The 22967-nt window shown below is 49.4% G+C and overlaps 1 protein-coding gene across 2 annotated transcripts in view; it reads left to right on the top strand.

Moving 5' to 3' along the window:
- Positions 1-22967, top strand: part of KDM5B (lysine demethylase 5B) — an 856576-nt gene that overhangs the window by 279058 nt on the left and 554551 nt on the right. For both annotated transcript variants that reach the window (XM_086923073.1, XM_086923072.1), the window contains one exon: positions 16095-16253. In XM_086923073.1, the coding sequence (XP_086779199.1) occupies positions 16095-16253 (159 nt within the window). The remainder of the gene's footprint in view (positions 1-16094; positions 16254-22967) is intronic.

The raw sequence follows: 22967 nt of genomic DNA, 5'->3' as shown, positions 1-22967 counted from the left end.
GCCTACTTCCATATCCCGATCCACCCAGCTCAGACGTTTCCTTCGCTTCACAGTGGGCAAGAGTCACTTCCAATTCATGGTGCTCCCGTTTGGGTTGAGATCAGCGCAGCGGATATTCACAAAGGTGCTGGGCCCGATGGCAGCTTTTTTGAGAAAGCAGTCGATAGAAGTCTTCCCGTACTTGGACGACTGGCTGCTGAAGGCACCAAGTTACCAAGCGGCCGCAGGAGCAGTAACGGTGAGCCTTCTTTGTCATCCCTCCTTCCTTGGTTGGTAAGATAAGCACATTTTCTTGTGTATGCTGTTTTGTATATTGTTTATGAACAATCTGTTTATGGCTATTTATATACAGCTACTGCTATGGGGGGAAAAGACGTGTTGCCTATTTGAGAGAAGTAGGTGACAAAACCAAATGTGCTATGATTTACTGCTCGCTATTCTGATTCAGGTATGTGAATCTATGAAAGCTCCAATACTGGAGTAAGAAAACAAGTTACTTACCTGTAACTGTAGTACTCCAGTATTGGAAGCTTTCATTGATTCACATACACCCACCCTCCTTCCCTGAGAGGCTCACCTCCGATTAGGCACACAAATTGTGTATTGCACAAGTGCACGAAACTCTGAGGGGCAAAAGGTTCTCTCAGGAGTGTTCTAGAGGGTGAGGCGGCGCTCTGATTGGCTAAGGGAAAAGTTTGGTCCTTTTTTACATAAAAAAGGTTATGGGTTGCAAAAGGGTAATTGGCCTAGGCCTTTTTTCAGTTGGCTATACTGCTAGGCATTGCTTTCTATGTACCGGAGACTCCCATCGCGATGACGGGGAATGATTCAGGTATGTGAATCTATGAAAGCCTCCAATACTGGTGAACTAGAGTTACAGGAAAGTAACTTGTTTACTTACCGGTAAGGAACTCATTTCTTATCCCTCAAATGTTGACAAAGCAGCAACTCAACAGATTTCATCCTCCGTGCTTCATGGCATCCTTCATTTGTATTATCCCAAATACAAGATAGAATGTGTGGTCTTTGCAATAGTGCCTTGAAAATCAATGATTACCGTAGAATATCTTCAGGCGTCAGACTGGATCCGGAAAGTTTTTCGTCAGCAGTACCCCTGCACGTCGGAAGGTGGCATCGTGCATCTCCGCCTCGGTCACTGGCATCGTATTCGCCGAGATGAAGTGACAGAGACTACTTAGGCTTCACCCATGCGCGCTGACATTAGTTCTTTCTTTTAAAAATAATTAAATTTTTATGCAATATATCATCCAGATACAGTACATTACATAACAATTTACCATCATGTATATCCATATTTTGAATTTCAACAGACCCACACAACAAACATTTTCAAGTGGAACTTCGGTCACATAGCTTCCCAGGCAGTCATTAGTTTACACAGCTGTTGAGCCTACAACCCCTACAGCGGAGCAGGCAGCGCCATCGCGAATCCCTTCGCCTAGTCCCTCCAGTAGAACATCTGTATTCTGTATGACCACCCCAACTTTGCCCCTCTCCTCCCTGCTCTCTGTCCCAGATACCCCATCTTTATATGTCCTGTACAGTCCCCAAAACTTTTGCGGCCGGTTACGCGGAGGGAGCAATTCGGTATAATTCTCCGTCTGCGTGCAGCAGTATAGCATATCGTGCGACCACCTTTGCACTGTGGGCACTGGGCCCCTCATCCAACATAGCGCCACCACCCTTTTCGCTATCAAAATTCCCATGTCAATGAGTCTGCGTACAGCTTTTGGGATAGCCTTGGAAAATCCCAGGAGTGCTAACACCCGGTCAGGGACCAGCTCCATCTCAACTATCCTCACTAGTTACCTAAAGATTCCTCCCCTATATTTTTGGATTCCGGGGCAGTACCATGCTATATGCATGAAGTCAGCTGTCTGTTGTCCGCACCTTTCACAAGCAGCAACGTCTCTGAGGCCATATCTAAATAACTGCTCCGGAGTATAGTAAACTCTATTGAGAAATTTAAAAAGAATTAACCTGTGCTTCCCGTGCAGTGATATGCGTTGGGTGTTCGAGCAGCAATACTGCCACATTGCGTCGTCTATTGTTTGTAGATCCCTCTGCCAAGCTAGCCTGGCTGCCAACAGTCATGCATCCTGTGTGACATTGCCAGCCTATAAATATTAGTAATCAGCCTACGAGGGGAGCTAGTTTTTACAACATACGCAAGTTCAGGGACCTCCGGAGGTTCCTGCAGATCTTCCGCAAAAGTTCTCCATCATAGCCTGGTGCACCCTATAAAACTGGAAGGTCTGCAGCTGCGTTGTAGCGTCTGCCCCCTCCTGTACCTGTTACCATGTTTTGGCTGTTCCGTCATGGAAAGTCTCCCGCAACATACAAGTGTAGCGCCTGTAAATCTCTAACCACTCCTCTGTCCCTGCATGGTGGAAGCCAGCGGACCCATTCTATGGGCATTGCCGGGGTGTATAGTAATACTCCCGCCTGCTGTTGTAGCAGGAAGTGCCAAGCGTGCCTAGTGGCATTTAACAAATCTAAATAGCCCGTTCTATGATCTGGGTTCTAAAATATGGTCGCTGGAGGCAAGTGCGGTGCAGCAAACCGCTTCTCCATGCATAGGTACGGTATACCCTTTTCACAGTGTTTCCAGGCATGTAGGTGGGAGCACTGAGCCACCCTGTAGTATAATTCAAAATCTGGTGCTCCGAGGCCGCCCACATTGCATGGCAGCGTCGGGACCCGCCATTTGACCCTCGCCTGCTTGCCCGCCCAAGTCAGCTTTAGCATCAACTGCGTCAGTCTTTGGAAAAAGGATCGGGAGAGGACTATTGGTATATTGGTGAAGAGAAACAACATCCGCGGTAAAACTACCATTTTCATAATTTTCAAAACCCTCAAATGGCTCCCCATTGAAGGCAGATCCACTTATAAAACCGCCTGCATTACGCACAAAATCCTCCACCAAAACACTCCGACATAACTTGCTATCAAATTGACCAAAGCAGACTGCACGCGATCCATAAGAAGCTCTAACACCCTCCTACTTATCCCCCCCCTTCAGAAAAAGAATTCCACTCAGTCGCGCTCCTTTTCAGGCAATGCCCCTCTTATTTGGAATGCCCTCCCACCAGACCTCCGTTGTAACCCGTCCTACCCCAGCTTCAAAAAAGAACTCAAACTTCTTCTCCTTGATAAATACGGGAGCTTCCAACTACCTCCCGAGTGGCTTCGCCTTCTTCAGCATCCCCCCAACCAGCTGCTCCGCCTACGGCTAGTGAACCCCCTCCTGCCCCCCTCTCCTTTCCTTCCCCTTCAATCTCATCACCTTCCCTCTCCTCCTTGCCTCTCCTTTACCTCCCGTTTCTTACTACACCTTATGACCTTCAGTTTTTCTTTCACATTTTTGGTCCTTCTTGCTCCTAGGTATATTTTATCGAACCTTCCCACCAAACTGCGACCTCTATATTGTATATCTTATGGTGTTTAGCAATTGTTTTTTACTTTTCATCTAGTGTAACCTTTATCCTATGTGGACTGCTTATTTTTGAATCCACTTTCTGTACTTATACACACTGTACCTGTATTTAAACACCTTTGTTACAATTGTAAAGCGCTCCGATACCTCTAGGTCCAGCCAGCGCTATATAAAACCTCTAAAATAAATCAAATAAAATAAAAAAATCAGGGACATGGGGAGCTTGCACCACACCTCCACTTAATCTTCCAGCTTATCAATTACCCTACCGTAGTTCTCCCGTAGAATCAACTCTGAGTCGGTATGCAGGTTAATCCCTAAATACCGGACTGGATCCGTTGTCCATTGTAATAGATACTCCATCTCCAATTCCTCCGTGACCGGAGTCAGAGGCAAGCCAGCGACTTGGCTCAGTTAAGGCTGCCAGGGCCCCAAAATGCACAACTTCGCGGAAGACTTCCGTCAGATTTTGTTCTGGCTGTCGCACGTACAACAGGGTGTCGTCTGCGTATGTAGATATTACTATATTGTAATCGCGAAGCCAATACCTTCATGACTGTGATATTCCCTCAGCGCGCATGCCAGGGGCTCCGCTACCAGCGCATATAAAAGTGGCGACAGTGGGCAGCCTGGTCTTGTGCCTCTAGTGATAGAAAAGCTATTGGTAAGTAGATTCCCTATACGAACCCTCGCAGTTGGCCTGTGATACAACGTGCCGACAAGTTGCAAAAAAACCGACCCCAACCCCATTCTAATCAGTACCCTGCGCAGAAAAGGCCACTCGACCGAATCAAAAGCCTTTTCCATATCTAAAGAGAACGCCACAGCTTTCACATCTTGCCAGACATGCTGTATAGCGCCAAACACCGTGCAAATGTTGTACGTTAGATTTCTATTCTGTATAAAACCTGCCTGCTCTGGGGCAACCAGTGTGGGAGCGAGAAGTGCCAAGCGGTTAGCCAGTATCTTAGCAAAGATTTTGGTGTTCACATTTAAAAGGGACAACGGACGATATGAGCTGCACTCTTCCGGGGGTTTCCCTGGCTTAGGGATCGCTACTACTATTGCCTCCCTCATAGAGCTCGGAAGGGTGCCCTCCGTACACAGGTTATCAAAGTATGGCAAGATGAGGCAGAAGTATATCTATGTAGGACTTATAAAAATTTGCAGTAAGGCAATCCACTCCCCGCGCACTATTAGATTTCATACTCGACAGGGCTTCTACAATCTTGTCCTTTTCTATTGGAAGCATTAAAATCTCTCTGTGGACATCCAAAAGAGAAGGCATCGCTATGTGCTCCACGTAATCTTGTATTTCCTCCTCCATATCCGCAGTTCTGGATGTATAAAGTGTAGAGTAATATTGCTGGAATCGCTCCGCAATATCTGCCTCCTCCGTGAGTAAGTCTCCTCCTCAGACCTCATCTGTCTGAGAAGCGCCCTTCCCCGCTTTGCTTTCAGGATCCATGCTAACACCGAGCCTGGCCACTCCCCCTCCCAGAAGGGTGGGCTGTTGCATATTTACCGAGATGCTGTATTTCACTGTCCGCAGCCTCGTGATATTCTTCTAAGAGGACTTTTAATTCCTCCTCCGTTCCTGCGCCCCCTTCCCGACCCCCTTGGTCTGCCAGTTGCTTAAGCTTCAGCTCGAGGGTCGACAACCTCTGCCGTATTTTTTTTAAGACCCCGGAGTGTTTAGCCATCACTATGCCCCGAATATAGACCTTGAATGCCTCTCATATTGTCTGAAAACTATCCACTGAACCCACATTAACCTCAAAGAAGGTTCTTTAAAGACCGGATCCAACAGGGAATATGGTGGAAAGCACCAGGTAAATGGGGGTATCTATTCTTGGGGGTAGTCTGAGTGAGCAGTACTGGCGAGTGATCGGAGAGCGTACGTGGTAGCACCTTACAATTCCGTATACTATCCTATAATCCAGTGGAGGCCAACCAATAGTCTATGCGGGTGTGTATGTTGTGATATGCCGAGTAGTGTGTGTAACCTCCAGGTTGCTGGTTTCGCGCTCGCCATACGTCCACTAAGTCAATGCAAGTCATCCCACTTTCTAGCTCCTTTGCAGCAGCGGACGTCTTTCGATGCAGACCCGCTGATCTATCTAAACATGGGTCCCTGATCAAGTTAAAGTCCCCACCCCACAGAATCGTATCCCCCTGCAACTGCTGCATCGTGGCGATTAACTGCGAAAAAAATTGCGGCCATATGTATTAACTATCACCAAGTCCAGCCCTCTACCCCTACCTCTCGAAATGACAAGTGCCCAGTAGGATCCGATTCCAACAAGTCTAACGTGACTGCCGATTTGGAATTCACCCACGTCATCACCCCTCTGGCATGTGAGGTAAAGCCTGCAGTATTAATATTCCCTAGGAGCCCTTTACATCGCACCATTACACACGTTTGTGGAAAGTGTGTTTCTTGTAGCCATGCCACATCTATACTGTGTCTGTGTAGGTAATTGAGCACCTTCCAACCTTACAATGGTCATTGAGACCTCTAATGTTCCATGTCAGGGCGCTCAGACTGTCTATCAATGTCCGCTCTGCACCCCCTTCCATGTGTGTGTGACGCCTCTGTACCGTGTGCAGTCGCCAATATGCACGACCAGGCTAGTTCTCTCAGCGCCAATGTAGCTGTAATCCTCTGTGACCTTTCTGCAACCACTCGAGTACTTCATACCTGGGCATAGCAAAATGTGAGCCATTTATAAACCATTCCAATCAAAAAGGAATGCACCCCCCCACATCGCCTTCCCCCCCGGAATTCTGGAAACTCCCCTCATAAACTCCCATTACCTCCCACAGCAGACCACCCCCAACTTGGCCGCGTTATTAAATGTCACCCCAATCCCCCACCCCTCATTCCCTCCTCTTGAATTACAACCGGTGTGCAAAGCACTCTAAGGCGGAGGTAGCTCTGCGTTTCAGAATCAATCCCCTACACCAGGAAACCGTATCACTCTCAGCTGCGCTTGCGTCAGAGGACACAGTTCACAGTTATCAGTGCTCACTTCCCAGCGGTTTAACATTCACTAATCTCTCCAGACCAGCAGTCTTTGTTCCGTTATTATCCTCTAGCATAGTTCTGTTGCCCTTCACTGTCGCACTTGGCTTCAACCCTCCCCTCCCCCCCCCCCCCCCCCCATGTCAGTTAGAAACAAGCACAACAATTTTTTTTTACAATGCCCCCCCGTTAAGTGACTGAAGAGTCAATGCCGCTGTCTATCCTACTCATACAGACTTGACACTCCTCCGATTTCCCCGACGTGGATCTCCCCTCCCAAATCTCAACCACTTCAAATCACACAGTACTCATCTCGTGTGCACCAGCACTTGGCCTCAGTCCTGCTCGTCCAGTGTACCACCTGTCGCCTCATCCAGGAGTCTGCTTTCCAGGGAGCCTCGATGTACCGACGTCCAGCGTTTGATGGCCTGCTGCAGGACTTGGGATCCATGAAGATGTGCGATCGGCCTTGTCTGTTCACCCTCAGCTTCGCCGGATATAGCATGGCATAGTCGACTCCCAGGTCTCTAAGTTGCTTCTTCAGTGGAGCAAAGTGACGCCTCGTCTCTTGGACGCGTGCCGTGAAGTCTAGGTAAAGCGATAATTCATAGCCCTCATATCGCAGGATCTTCTTCTCCCTGGCGATCCGTAGTGCCGTATCTCGATCATGGTTTTTCAGTAACTTAGCAATTATCGGTCTAGGCGGGCCCCTACTAATGGTTTTGGTCCCAGAGACCGATGCGCTCTCTCCACCACCAACATGCTTGAGAAGACCCCCTCTCCAAGCAGAGTAACCCGGAGCTTCTCCACAAACTGTTTCATGTTGCCAGTGGCTGTGGTTTCCGGCAGACCCGTGATCCGCAGGTTGCATCTCCGAGAACGCGCCTCCAAGTCTTCCGTTTTATCCTGGAGGACCCTAATTACTTTCCCCAGTTGCTTGTGTTCCGCATCCAGGGTGGTGTGCGCTTCTTCCACCTCCGTTATTCGCCTCTGACATATCCAGCCTTTCCGCGTGCATGTCAATGCGCTCCGCCATTCTGTCCATTCTGTATGAGACCGCGTCCATTTTGTTGCCCAGTGATGCAATGCCATTCTGCAGCGTTTTCTCCATGGACTGCAACATGTTGCAAATGTCCACATTTGCGCTCTCGAGTCCACTTCAGCGGCGCCATCCTGAAACTTCGAGCGTTTCTGCTCGAATGAGAGCCTTGCCGGAGTCTTATCCCCTCTTCCCATGATCGCTGCAGGGCACACCTCACCCGCAGAGACCCAGGCTTGTATCGTCGTGACCTTTTGGAGAGCGCTCCGAAACAGGCTACTCGTGTACCTTCGCCACTCCGCACTAGTTCGCCGCGTCTGTTGCCAAAACAGCGTCCCCGCCACACTCCTGTGCCTATATGGCCTGGAAACCGGGTCTCCTGTACTGTAATCGTGCCCACTCCTCACGCGGTACACAGCGATGTATGAGGGGGATGGGGAGGGTCAGGCGGGGCGCTCCACCCGTCAAGCCTTCAGCCTCTGCCAGCTGCAGTGCGCTCAACCACCCACTGCGCACTTCCTCTAAAACTGGTACTGCGACTACATGTCCATTGCCACCTATGCAAAAGTCAAATGGCGCCTTGTAATCTCCCCAGTGCAATCCTCAGACCAGGAGCAGCAGGGGTGGTCAGCCACTCACTGAGCCTTCTGATCGCCCATGCATTCACCAAGGAAGGGGCCCCCGAGGCCCTTTCGTGCGTTGCCTCAGTATCACAATGTTCCATGCACCCCAGGTGGGCATAAGGGTGCCTCCAATCAAGCGCCTGAAATGGCAGGCCGCCTAATGCTGCTCACCCCCTCGCAGTGAAGAGCACCGCCACACACAGCACGGCTCCCGACGTGGTTTCCCAGGCCCGGGGCCGCGCGCAAGCTTCTCGATAGCTTTAGGCTCGCAGTTCAATCGCTTTCACCAGCACAGGGGCGGAGGGCGGGCGCCCGGGTCGCACTCTGAACGCAGCTCAGTACGGGAGGCCAGTAATCTAGCCCGGTGTTTTGCGGCCTGCCAGCCGCTTCCGCGCTTCACTCGTGCCTCTTGTGCGGGTCGCTCCAGGGGTCCTCCACGCCTTCCGACCGCTGAATCTACTTTTTGGGTGAAGAGTAGCACCTATTTACTGTAGAATTTTAAATGAATAATGCTCCGACGCAGCGGAGAGCAAGGCTCAGGCGGCCATTTTCCACACGAGCTAGCCCGGCCCCATTAGTTATTTCTTTTTCCGCGCCAGCAAGTGCAGATCCGGTTAGAGCACGTACCCTTGTCAGTTTTTGACTAACTTTCTTTTTTAGACTTTTTGTCTCCACTATTTTGAGTCTTTGACTCCTGGTGCCACGTAGGGATGCCTGGGTTTAAATCCTGTGGGGCCTGTCTCCGTACGATGTTGGTGGCCGACCCCCATGGCGTCTGTCTCTACTGTCTGGAGCGCGACCATGACATCCGGTCATGTTCAGACTTTCTGGCCATGGCGCTGAAGGCCTTACAGGAGCGGTCCCGTAAGCTGCTGGGGGCCCAACAGACGTCACCGCACCATTCGAGATCCAGGGTTCGATCGAGGGACCGACCGCAAAGCAATCATCGCTTCTCTGGGTTGAAGTCTTCACACTCGAAATTGAGTAAGAGACTGTCCTAAAGTTGAAGAAGCGTTTACGCACTTGGACATCCCCCGTTGGTCTATGTACGCGAACGAGGGGCCTGGGGGTACCTCCCCCACATCTCCTTTGGAGCCCGTGAGTCCCGCGGCCTACCCACCTTATCTTGGTCCGGCGGCGACTCCTGCCCAGGCGCAAGATTTTCTTGCTGCCATGGACTGCATTTTCAGGCCAAGGGCTCCAGCCGGCCCGCGTTCGGGCCCTGCGGTTCCTCCTGAGGGACCACTTTTGCCTCCGGCTCCGCTACCGGCGGTGCAAGTGTGGCTCAGGCTCCGGCGCCGCATGGTCTATCGCCGTTGGCTCCGGCCTCGGCACCCCTCATGGCTCCGTTTGCGGTGCTGCAATGGGTTCAGTTTGTACCACTTCCGCCCTTGCCCGGGTTTCTGGACAAGGACAATTTGGCTCCGGGTTGGGACCCTAATTGGGATATGGAGCCGGATCGGCTCCGACCAGCGCAGTTCCTGGTGCCGTTTTACCATTTATATTCCCCTGTCCCTCCCCCGCCTGTGCGTCGGACAGTGGAGGAAGGGGGACGACTGAGAGGGGTCTGAGGACCCTCTTGCACATCATTGCGAGTCGGAACAGGAGTGGGCAGAAGAGTCTGAGAATGCAGGTGGCCTTGACCTCTCCTCTGAGCCTGGTTTCCTTTCTCCTCCTGATGTGGCCATGGAGGAGGGTGCCACATACACTGTGGTGCTCTGTAGAGCAGCTGAGGCCCATGACCTTGACCTGCCTACGGTAACTTTAAAAACTAACCTCCTCATTGAAGTCCTTCAGCCGGCGGCAAGCTCTATGGAGCCTCTGCTACAGTGAGGCGTTAATGCATTTGCTAATGGGCACCTGGTCTAGGCCGGCCACGGGGTCCCTGTGGATAGGAACGTAGCCAGGCGTCATCGCCTGGCCCCGGGTGACCCTGCCTTTTTAACAATCCACCCAACTCCGGAGAGCCTGGTCATCCAAGCCTCCACCTCCCAACTGCATTCCCTATCGCCCCGTCGGATAAGGAATTTAAGAAGCTGGAACTGCTCTCCTCTGCCAGCTTAGGGCTGCGGTCGGTGAACACTGCAAGTTGTAACTTGTGTAACAAGACTGCCGGTACGGTCAGCTGACTCCTTGTCTACCAGCAAAACAGTTCTCTAGGTTGATGGTGCAGATGGGAAAAACCTTATGCTGAGAGTTCTTTTTGGGCAAAAAACACCTTTACAAATCATTTGTTATGGATTCATCGGTAACTGGATGGGGTGCTCACATTTAACATCTGTTCGTACAAGATCAGTGGGCCAAAAGAGAAAAGATTAGTCACATCAATGATATCTAATTGCCAGTAGTCCACCTAGCTCTTGAAGCTTTTCTTCCATCGCAAATAGCTTCCTAATTCAAACAGACAGCACCACTATGATTAACTTTATTTTCAATCAGTGAGGCAAAAAATCAAGGACACTCTCTAGAGACCCATTTGACTCTGGGCTCTAGGAAGATATCTGACCCGGATACTAACCTTGTTGCAACAGCCAAAATCCAAAAGTTGCTAAAGCTTTGTGTCCATGGTCCCAAGAGTTAGAGGAGAATGCTTTTTTAGTAGATTGGTCAAAGAGATTTCTCTACGCCTTTCTGCTGATTCAGATTATTCAAATATAATGCTGAAATTGAAGAACACCCAATATTAGAGGATTCTCATAGTGCCAGAATGGCAGGCAATAGTGCTACCCAAACCTCCGTAGGAAAGGATCTTGTTTTAAATGATCGTCTAATCCTTCCTGCCCCCACCCCCAATTCTATGTTTTGGGCTGCTGGTGGTTTTTCAACTGTATTGCACTGGGTCCTACTTTCCAGGCGCCAGTGCAAAGGATTTGTACAGGTGGCTAATAACTGACTGCCTCATTTAGTCCCTAGTATATGGTACAAGATGCACTCGGGCTAGTAAGTTAAATGTTTCTAATTGACTGCAGCTCTTGATTGTGCCACCACTACAGTGACTAGGTGAAAACAGGTCTCTAGGCCTGCCATCGTAGCATGGTCGGGCCGCTTTAAAATACCAACTCAACATGGCAAAATAATCCCATTTGTTGGGTCAGGAACTTCTTTTTGAATGTTATTAAGCCAACTAAGGCGAAGGCCTTTGGGCCCTTCATGCGGGGTGCCTAATATTAAGAAGGTCATGTTCCTTTTGTGTTTTCCGTGCACCAACTTTGAAAACACGATATTGCTGTTTTCAATGTTGCAAGGCTGGTGGTTCCATTAGCTAACATGGAGTTTCATTAACCTCTGCACCAAGACCTAACTTCCATTTGGGACCACCAAAAATATTACTCCAAGGTATCAAATTAATCTTTAGATTAAACCGACTCATTGCTGAGATCGGATTTAAGGTAACGTAATAGAAAGGTGACTTTAGAAAGTCTTCACCTTGTTGGCCAAACCTCCGGAAGCCTTACCTGACTACAGCAGTTATCACCTGACACAACATGCTGCCCCCCTGCTAGGAAGTTTGAAGATGTCCCAGGATCAGGAAACAAAGGCAACTGTTGCTGGGAGTAGGTGTGACCTACACCAGGATGACTACCGGGCCTTGGCCACAAATTGCCCAGCTTCATAGAGGCTACTACCTCAGTTAAGCAATGTTGATCATACCTTCACCTGCCCGCTCCTTTATTTAGGCAGGCAACCTTTTACAGAACCAGTTTTCCATGAGGAGTGGCTCCAGGGGACTTCTCAGTGCTCATCACAGGGGAAGGCGTCTTTTGCCATCTTGGATTCGGGTTCAGAGGATTGTTTGGTGGCTGAACCCCCAGAAACCCCCAAATTATTGCCTCATTGGCTAGTGAGTCCTCCCACAAATATGAAAATGGCATAGAAGTGGCGCCACAGACACACAGTACTCCGATCACTCTGGACTTGAAGGAAGACAGAAGAACTGCCCGCCTACTAACTGGAGCCAGCAAAGAGGCGCACCAAAGACTGGGCTGTTCCTGCTCCCAACAGGACTGTACATGCTGTGCCCACTCGTGGAAAAGAGCTGCACTTGTGCCATGATGGAAGACCGGACTTTAAAGGCTAGGTGGCTAGCCCCCTGTTAAGCTTTGACTGGCAAAAGCTAAAGAGACCTACACGAGAGCCCAGCTGCTCAGGGGCACCTGCCAGATGCTGATCTCCTTATTGGGTGGCAGTCTTGGCCCTCACGAGGTGCCATCTTGTTCTTGGGCCTCTGGTCCCCAAAAGAAGATTTACTCACCTGTAAAGCCTTTAAAGAACCACTGAGACTGCTGTAACTGGGAGACCAATTGACCAGTGACAACTTGATCTGCAATGGGCTACCTTGGTGCATCATGGGAGATCGAGTCCTGAGGCCGGAGATTACCCCCTGAAGTTTGTGTACCCTAGGATGGCCCCAAGAAAACTTACATCATTTCTTATGTGGCTACAGCATCTCAGCATTCTGCATCCCAGCATGTTTCCTTCCGTGATGGACAGATTTTGGCTGTTTCTACATTTCAAATTCTGTAATGTAGTTCTTGACATCCCCGCTCTTATTGGCACCTTAACTTCCTCCCTTCCTCCATTAGATCAGGATATTGAAGAAATGGAAGAAGCCTTCTCTAGGTGGCTACTTCAGGCAGCTGACGTTTACGCTCCCTGCACCAACTTTCCCCGCTCTCGCCCCAATGACGCTCATAGGTGGTTTACACCTCTTTTGAGAACTTTTAAACTTGAAGTCCGTCAAATGGAGCGAAAGTGGCGAATAGCGTACTCAGAACAAGATAGAGCCAACTACTGCAAGGCCCGAAAGGATTACCAAAAACTCATTCAGAAACATAAAACTGACTATTTTTCAAAAAAAATCCTTAATGCTCACAATAAATCTAAAGAACTGTTTAACATTGTGGAGAATCTGAGCGCCAGTGATAGAACTTCTCTCCCGGTGGTCCCCACTCAGGAGCTCTGCAATTCGTTAAACTCCTTTTTCTTTGATAAAATCTGCACCATAAAACAAAGCATCCCCACTACTCAGTCCCCCCTCCTTCTGGCTGACACCTTTTATAACTCTGCGACCCTGGAATTCTTTCCCCCCGTTGACAGTGCCATTTTATCCAAACTCCTCGCCAAGGTTAAATCAGGCTCCCCTGATGACATCTGCCCCCCTCACATTCTGAAAGAAGTGGGAACCAGCATTCCCGCGGGTATACTTCCTATGCTGAATGGAACGCTCACTCAGGGTAAAGTCCCAGACAAATTTAAAAAGGCCCTTCTTATCCCCCTGATAAAAAAAGTAGGAGCCAACCCGCTAGACCCGCAAAATTATAGGCCCCTATCCTTGCTGCCTTACTGTGCCAAACTTCTGGAGGCTCATGTCTGCAACAGCATTTCCAAATTTTTGGAAGAATCAGAGTCTTGCACCTAACCAGGCTGGCTTCCGTCCATGCCATTCCACTGAGGCAGTCATTCTTTCGGTGCAGAATACTTTGAGGCGGAATGCGGACGAAGGGATCCATCAGGCTCTGGTGCTACTGGACCTCTCTGCTGCGTTCGCCACGGTCGACTATACCATCTTGGTCGACCGTGTCGAGCAGGCAGGTCTCAGGGGCCCTGCGTTGAGCTGGATTCGCTCATTCATCACTGGCCGTACTCAATCTGTCAGATTGGGTCCCTTCACTGCCCCTACTATACCTACCACCTGCGGAGTTCCTCAGGGCTCTTCGTTATCACCTTTGCTTTTTAATTTGTATTTACGTCCCCTTCTGTACTCCCTTAGAAAAGCCAAAGTTACCATCTTCAACTATGCAGATGATTTGCAGCTCATTTTCCCTTTGAACACCAAGGACTCTGTGGTAGAATTCCAAAACACCATGTCCCACATTTTGAGCTGGATGAACTGCAATCATTTGAAACTTAACCCAGGCAAGACCGAACTGGTCTTGCCTGGACAGAGTGCACTCAGTTGGAACCCCAGCTTTTGGCCTTCTAGCATGGGAGCCCCTCCATCTAAGTCATCCTCGGTTAAGAGCCTGGGAATCTTTATCAGCGAGGACCTCTCCCTAAAAAAACAAGTAGGAGCAGTTGTATCATCTAGCTTTTTCCAGCTGAAGAAAATTAAGAAAATCGCTTGCTTCTTCTCTCCGGCTGCCCTCACACAGATTGTCATCTCCCTGGTCCTGTCCAGATTAGATTTTTCCAACAGCCTTTATTTTGGGCTTCAAACTGGAGAGCTAAAACGCCTACAGCTGGTTCAGAATCAGGCAGCTAGACTTCTTCTGAATCTCTCTAAGAGGCAGTCTTTTAGACCTGGCTTGAAACAGCTACACTGGCTGCCTGTTGAGCAGCGTGTGGCTTTTAAAACTGGGTGCATTTTATTCAAGTCTCTGCATGACTCTGGCCCTCTTTTCATTAGAGACATGTTTAAGAGATACATCCCTTCCCGCAATCTCCGGTCCATTCACAAATCCCTTCTGATCGTTCCCTCCTACAAGAGGAAGCGTCTCGGAGGCAGCTGTTTTGACCATCTTGCAGCTGGCTTCTGGAACTCTCTCCCCCTTCATCTGAAACTGAATGACAACATCCTCAGTTTTAGACACTCCCTGAAAACCTGGCTCTTCTCTCAGGCGCATTGCTGAGCTGCTTATTCTCTACTGTGACCGACGCGCTACGTTCCTTCCTACAGCGCCATGAAGCCCCCGGGCGTACGAGCGCTTAACAAATACATACTAACATTAACATTAACATTGGATAATTATAAACTTACAGCAGTCTACATTTCAGAGAGAGTCTTGCCTTGGATGGGCCTTTCTGAAGGGTGCTGCATTTCATATGGACTTATGGATATCGGTACCCTGTATATTTTTCTGTATGGACAAACATTGGGTTTGCATTGAATTTCCCTGGTCCTCCCAGCAGGGAATTATTCTAACATTTATGACTTCAATTAAGTTCTTACGGTACTCTGAGGACTCCAAGTAATCTTTGTGGCCATTCACAGAGTCTCCATATAGCTGCCATCCTAAACCTCGTTCATATTGTGGGATTTAACCATACCTGATCCAATGTTTACGTAGCTGAGCATAGACTATTGTGTTGTGTGGTTCTTTCTCTTTTTACCTTGCTCTCCCTTGTGACATCCACTCCCTCCTCCTCCTGACATTTGCCTACTACTCAACTTTCTTTCATTGTATCTGTTTATTATTACTTTACTTCCTACACTGATTTTAGATTTTAATCTGTAAATTGTCAGAAAAAAGCACTTTAAGCAAATATTGGCGATTTTGTCTTCCCGACATGGTTACTGGGTCATTGGATAGCTTTAGGTCAGGCCAGGACAGTGTGAATTTTAAGTGTTGTAGCAAACCTGATGATGATGAAAAATAAAATATTGCCACACAACTCTTTTGAAGATGGTTCTCTAATGTTTGGTGTGGTTCTATGCTGATATTTATCATCCAGCCGTGTGCACAGGTTTCAGGTTGCTGGTTTCCAGCCTCCCCTTCGCTTGATCTGCTGCCATAGCTTGACCTTGTATATCACCTTCCATTTGTTGCTTTGTATCTTGTTGACCTAGTTCTGAAAGCGTGGTAAGACTTGGTAGTGCAGCCTTTTTTGTTATTTTGTTTTGTCCATGTGGTGAACATGAAGATTACACCTGTCCAGTTGGATGAAGAAATCGCAGTAATGTTTTACTACTGTGCCTTGTATTAATGTGATGTATATTGACCTCCGGCCATTACAACGTAGGTGCACCTGTTTAATGTGTATGGTAGGAAGGCATTTTCCTCTTCATTATTGAGGCACATTTCTATGGTAATTCTAGTGGCTATTTTTTTCAGCAGTTTCCAAATTGAGTTGCTCAAATCCTCTAAGCTTTTTTGAGTGAGCTAAATATTCTAGCAGTTAAACTTGTATCCCTAATCTTCCCTTTGTGAATGGCATTATGCTGTATTGCAGATTGATTTGTACGTGTGCCTGATTTGTGGCAGCGGGAACGATGAGGATCGTCTATTGCTATGTGACGGCTGCGACGACAGTTACCACACATTCTGTCTGATACCACCACTTCAGGATGTTCCTAAGGGAGACTGGAGGTGCCCCAAATGTCTTGCTCAGGTAAAGAAATGAACGCAGATAATGTGAATGTGCTTTGTTACTGCCCAGCCATATCACAATTTGGCCTTTGGGAGGGGAAAATTCTGCATGCATAGTTCTAGTATTTGTCTGAAAACCTGACGTTTTGTCCCACTGTGATGCTTGTTGGTTTTGTTTCATGGTCCAATAATTCAGCTGTTGGGAGCCCTAATTGTACAGTGAATACTTCCTAGTATTGATATTCTGAAAAATTGAAGCCACACAGTAGGTTCTACATACCTCCTAAATGATTTGTGGATGTGGTTGACATGTTTATACAGGAATACAGCGGATCAGCCATCCCTTGTGTTGCATTTTATTGTGCCTGATTCAGTGCACAACTGCATGTATTTACAACAATGGCAAACTGCTTCAAAAGAATGAAGTTCGGCATTAAGGCTGAGTAACTCCATGTTAGTCCTTTTTCTTTTTTTTCTTCTTAAATAGGTTTATTGATTTTCATCAAGTAAGGAAACTTCAGCAAACGTTTCTGACATTGCATTCTGTAGTAGGGGATCTCTGTATAGTCATAATCTAGTGAATAGTCCCGCCCATGTGCGGGGACCCCGGAGCATGATGAGGATGAGGATGATGATGATGATGATGATGAGGAGGAGCAGGTGGCGTCGGAATCCGAGGGGGCGGATCCTTCGGCAACGGAGGCGGTGGTGAAGGCTACCTCGGTTTGGGTGGCGAGTATACCACAGAGTGCACCGAGCCCGGCGACTCTACCCTCTTCTTCTTCCTTGCCTGACCTGACTGGGGAGACCGAGAGGCCGTGCCCCCTGTCGGTGAGCGCCGTCGCCGTCGTGCCCACGATGATCTGGAGGAGCTTCTGGCGCCAGAACGCCTCCTGGGGGACGATGCCTTTTTCTTAAACTCCGAACGCCTTATCGACGTTGAAGAACGCCTTCTCGATGCCGAACCGTGTCTCGACGTCTATGATCTATGTCTCGACGTCGGAGTCCTTCTCCTCAACGTCGACTATTGCCATCTTGATGTCCAAGTTCTTTGCCTTTTTCTCGACGTCGTCGACTTCCTCTACGTCGAACGCAGAGTCGAAGGCGAACGGCGGTGTCGCCTCGACAGTGAGCGCCGGCGCCGTCGTGACCTCTCTCGACGTCGATGGCTCGACGATGACGATGACACTGTCCTCGACGCCGACCTCGACGGAGGTTTCGACGTCCGTCCCCTTGACGTCTAACGTCGACGCCGCGTCGACCCAGAGCCCTGGGGAGACGGGGAACAGACCGTGGTCATCCCTCTTAAAGCCGACGTCGAGGCTATCGACGTCGACTGAGACCGGTGGCGTTTTCTGGCCTTCTTTTCACTGGGGAGCCACCCAGAGGCCTCAGCACGGGCAGATGAAGTAGTTCCAGCATGCCCAGACCCACCTTGCTGCTTCCTTTGCTCCAGTCCTTGGAGCCTGATCTTCTGTCTGTCCTTCAGGGTCCTGGAGAAGAAAGTTTGGCAGATCTCACACTCCTCAGGAACATGACTAGAAGGGAGACATAGGATACACACCCTGTGTGGATCTGATTTGGCCTTATTCCTCGAGCACTCCGGGCATCTATCAAATAAGGCAGGCATATTTGATAAATAAGGCCTCGGAATTACTTGAAAACCCCCAGTAATAACGGAAGGCACCAAAACCCATCTAGTGAACACACTCTCACACTTTAAAAGTGCAAAAAATTGAAATAAACCCTAAAAATATAGAGCTCAATGCCCCAGGGTCCTGCTAGGAGCCGGAAAAAAGAACTGAAAGTAGAAGGGACCTTCTGTGCATTCTGGGATACTGAGAGTTCTAGAAAGTTTCCTTAAAGGCACAGTATCCCTTTTTGAGCCACATAATGGCAGCCCATGGGGCTTGTCTGTCCACCACTTCCTCTCTATCATTCCAGAGGCTTTCTTGTTAAAAGGGGAAGTTTTTTCTGTGTAAGAAACTTGGCAGGCTGTGCTGATGGTAAAATTGGTGGAATATCGAGTTGAAGTACTGGGCAGTGTAGCCTTGGCTGCATTATCTTTATTTAAATTCTCTCTTAAGTATCTATGCAGGACTGCACAAAAAAGACAGCTTAAGAGATTATTTTTGATTGCTCCGGGGTCCCCGCACATGGGTGGGACTATTTACTAGATTAGGACTATAACAGAGATACCCCTACTACAGAACTGAAGTTACAGGTAAGAAACTACTCCTTATGATCTATACCAACAAAAGAATAAAGGTAAACAAGACCCCCACCCCAGTCCCTCCCACCCACCCAAGGCTTGTGTGGCCCAAACATACATTTGCTGAGTAACATCAAAGATTTAGAAACATGTAGTTCGAGGCATGTGGGCTGCTGAATTCATATCTGTGCATAGATCGCCGCCTAGTGTTGGGTCCGGATGATTGCACATTGTTGTCCTAGAAGAGTCTTCGAAGTATCACGAGATAGGTGGCTCCTCCCCCGGACTACAGTGCGCATGGGCATCCTCTCCATACTCAGATTGTTTTTTTCCGCCATTGGGCTCGGATGTACTTTTCTTTACTCAAGTTCGGAAACTTTTCCCAAGGAGACGATCGTCGATGGAACGGAGCCCGTTCAAACGTTGCCCCCTTTGTAACTCTAAGTACCCGCACATCGATGTACACCCGGTGTGCAACAAGGGCTTATCAGCAGAGCACAATGAGGACAACTGTCTAGCTTGCGCTAGATTCAGGTTAAAGAAAACACTTAGACTCCGACGTGCAGTGAGGCAAACTATGTCGAAGCCAGCGCCCGACCCGGTGAATATCTTTGACGAAGAGGACGATGAGGTCGTCGAGACTGAGGATCCAGAACAGCAGTCGGATCCAGGTTCGGAGCATGACTCCAACTATTATGAAGACGACGAAGAGAACGTCGAAGATGAAAACGTCGTTGAGGTAAGGGATGACTTATCCCCTATCGGAGCCGTTGATGACGACTCAAGCGATGAACCAGGCCCAACAGTGGGTACGGGGCCCGAAACAGACACTCAAAGACTTCCAAGGGCTCAGGTCGAGGCATCGCCGGAAGGCTTTAGCCAAGATCATGAAGAACATTCTATAGCCCTGTGTCAAGGCCCGGCTAAGAATATATCACATGAGCCATCGGTCCACCTACTTAAAACGAAACCGAAAGCCATCTACTCGAAAACGAAACCGAAACTGCTGAAAACAGTCTTCGGATCGAAAAGCTCGAACCCATCGGAGTCGACGAAGTCAAAGGGTGTCGACGACCCTGCGGGGTTAAAAGTAAAGTGTCGAACCGAAGATCGGTGCGCTAAAGTCCACCATTAAAACCAAGCACGTCGAACCGACTAAGTCGACGTCGACGGACAGCGACACAAACAAGGGACTCTAGTCTCGGAAGCTTCTCGATCCGAAGCATCAAGTCGACAGGCCCCAGCTCGTTTAAAGGCCTCGAGTCGAAATACAAAAGCGCCTCAAAGGACCACGTCGAGTCGAGGCAGAAAAGCGCGCCTCCTACGTCACAAGCACCGAAGTTGACGCAGGGACAAAAACGTATTGGCAAAAAGGCAAAATTGGTCGGGCCTCCATCGACGCCGGCCCCGAAGGTCAGTCTGTCTAAAGACACTATGCCACAGATAAAACTCGCCTCCCCCCCCCAGATTAAGCTGTTCGGGGGTAAGAGGAGGGACGTTAGAGAGGCTACTACAGGGCCCATTTGCCTGGCCTTCAACTACTTTACAAATGAGGGGTGCTCTTGTTGCTCCCGCTCGTGCAGCGATGCATTATAGAGTTTTGTGATTAGTCCCTGACGGTCTGCACTTGCCAACATTGCCTGCAAAGCCCAAAGAGTGGTGGGCTCTGCAAACCCTCGTCCGTCCCCTTTTGCACCTCCTGCAGAAATTTGAAGCGGCCATTCTCATAAAGATCTCCGATCCACGTAACTCCCACCTTGGCCAATTCGCAAAGAGCACGCTGCTCACTGACAGCTGATAAATCCGGATGGGATGCCAGTGGCAATAACGGGGCATATAAATACGGCAGCTGAGCTCTGCCAGCTGTCTCCAAGCCCACGCCGTACATTGCACGGGATTAATCTCAGTCCGGGGGCCACCCGTGCCACCCGACAGTCGCCACCTGGACCGCTATTGGAAGTACCGCGTCCGCCTCTATAGCCACGTGGGGCTTATAGCGTTGCAGGTAGTGCCAGTAATGAGCGAACTGAGCCTGAGCACACAGATAATACAGTCTAAAATTTGGATCCTCGAAGCCCCTCCCCCTCCTTCCCTCCCCCGTTCAAATGGTTGCACCAGAAGGTCCCATCTACATCTTGACTTCTTCCCGGCCCAGACGAATGTCGATAGTACAGACTGGAGAGCTTTAAAATATGCCACATTTAATTTAATAGGGATATTAATGAAGAAGTATAATAATTTGGGGAGAAAGGTCATCTTGACAACCGCCAGTCTATCTGCCAATGAAAGGGGCAGGTGTGCCCATCTGTCGACCCTCTCCGTGATACTCGTGATCGCCCGCCCATAGTTCTCCGAAATCACTACTTCCGGGTCCCTATGGAACCAGACTCCCAGATACTTCACAGGGTCTGAAGTCCAAGTCAACGGAAATTCCAGCGCAATCTCCTTCGTGTGTGCTGTAAGAGGGAAGACCATTGATTTCGACCAATTCATTCCCAAGCCGGAGAAGCGCTCAAATTTGATATATTCCCTAAGCAACTCAGGCAGGTGTACCTCGGGGTCACGCACATAGAGCAACATGTCGTCCGCGTATAGTGACACCACCAGTGGACGCTTTCGGTACCGCAACGCAGCTGCACCTGCTCCTTAGAAGAGATATCATGTTTGGCGGCATATAACCTGGTATAGAATCGCACAATTGTCTCGCTGATTTCTGGAGTGGAGTAGTGAGGTACACCGTCGGGGTCTAGCATTTCCGCAATGTGTTCCTGGGTCCTAGGCGCGGCTAATCTCTGCACCAAAGATCTACTCGGGCGCCCTCCCTCCCCATAGTAGCGAGCTATTTTTACGACCGGCACAGTGAAGCAGCTCTTGGTTTCGTCCTGTTTAGTGACAAGGGACTGTATATCTGCCAATGTTTTTGGAAATGGATTGACTTTGTATTCCCGCTCGAGTGCGGAGATATCGGATGCCAGCTTTTTAATTCGGTGCCTGATATCTCGCAGCACTCCCGCCTGCGCACCAATGCACACTCCTCTAATAGTCACCTTAAAGGCCTCCCAGAGCACCCCTGCACTTTCGACAGCACCCTCATTTTCACCAAAACAGTTGCCTATCGCCTCCATAACAGTCTGTTTGAAGACCGGGTCAGCCAACTCCGTGGGCTGCAAACGCCACGAATAAGGTGGACGTTCGCGTGTGGGAACCTGCAGATCCAACATTACTAGGGAATGGTCCCACAACGTTCGCGCCTCGTGCACAGGATGGAGTCGCAGTCTCTATAATTAAGCACCCTAGCAATTACCGGACGTGGGGGCGAACCCGGGACCGGCTTAGGAGCCAGGGAGCGGTGCGCGCGTTCAATAACAAACATAGGCGAAAAGCGGGTGGTCCCAAAGATCTCAGTGATCAGCCGTTCAATGAAGGTCTCCATGGTTCCCCACATTCATGGACTCCGGCAGAACAATAATGCGTATATTGTTACGCCGGGAGCAGGCCTCTAAATCCTCATTCTTCGCTTGAATGAGGGAGAGGACCTTCTCCATATTTAAAGTCTTCCCCGCAACGTCACTTAGACCATCTTCAGCGGCGGACACCCGCTTTTCTACCTCTCCTATGCGGGCATTTTGTTTTTCTAGCTGGGAGGACATGTGGTCTGGACGATGGTTCACCGCAGTCATCGCGCCTTCTCTGGACTGGAGGCTTAGTTGCATGGCAAGGAGCGTGGTTTCCAGGGTGGATTGTTCTGTCACAGGGGCATCTACTTCTGAGTCCGAGGCCACTTTTTGGGAAGGCTTTGGTGTTTTATGCGACTCAAACTTGAAACCCGTTTGAGATTTTTCAGTCCTACCCATGATGTCGCCCACGAGAGTCCCTCACACAGGAAAATACTGTACCCTGTATACGGCAGAGGGGGCCACCAAGGTTAGTCAGTTATGAAAGCGATATCAGTGTCTCTACACCCCTCCCGGCAGCCAGGATCTCACACCGTCCTCACTGAGGTGTGGGCAGCCAAAGGGTGCCCCGTGTCTATGGTAAACAAGGGCAGATGTGAGGGGGTCAAGCAACAGCCCTCTGAATCACTTAATCAGCTGGACACTCCTTCGTAGTATTCCGCACCAAAGCGCCCCCTGCAGCAGCACTCCACCAGGCCCAGAGTTATAATGCACACAGCCCCAATTATCAGAGGCGTAAGTCTACAGCACAGATCAAATGGAAAGGAGCATCCCACTCCGTTATGTGGCGACAGTACTGTTCAATCTACAGACCGGGGGGCCACACCATCGTCGGCAACGCTCGAAAGTTAATGAGGCGTTATAACATGGCAGCGCCCGGGGGTCCCAGGGCACAGATGTCTTCAATCGCGGTGGTATCCGACCCAGTATATCCCCTAACTGCAGCCCCATCCAACACGCCACCTGGGGGGCAGGATAATAGAGTTAGCAGGGCAGCTCCAAAGTGAAGGACAGCAATTCGTGCCACACATTCAGGATGCAAGGCCCAGCCAGCTCTTCAATCCCCGGT

Source organism: Lissotriton vulgaris, chromosome 5, assembly GCF_964263255.1.
Source record: "Lissotriton vulgaris chromosome 5, aLisVul1.2, whole genome shotgun sequence".
NCBI lineage: Eukaryota > Metazoa > Chordata > Amphibia > Caudata > Salamandridae > Lissotriton > Lissotriton vulgaris.
Note: the sequence above shows the minus strand (reverse complement) of the source record. Positions and strands in the feature narration are given on the sequence as shown.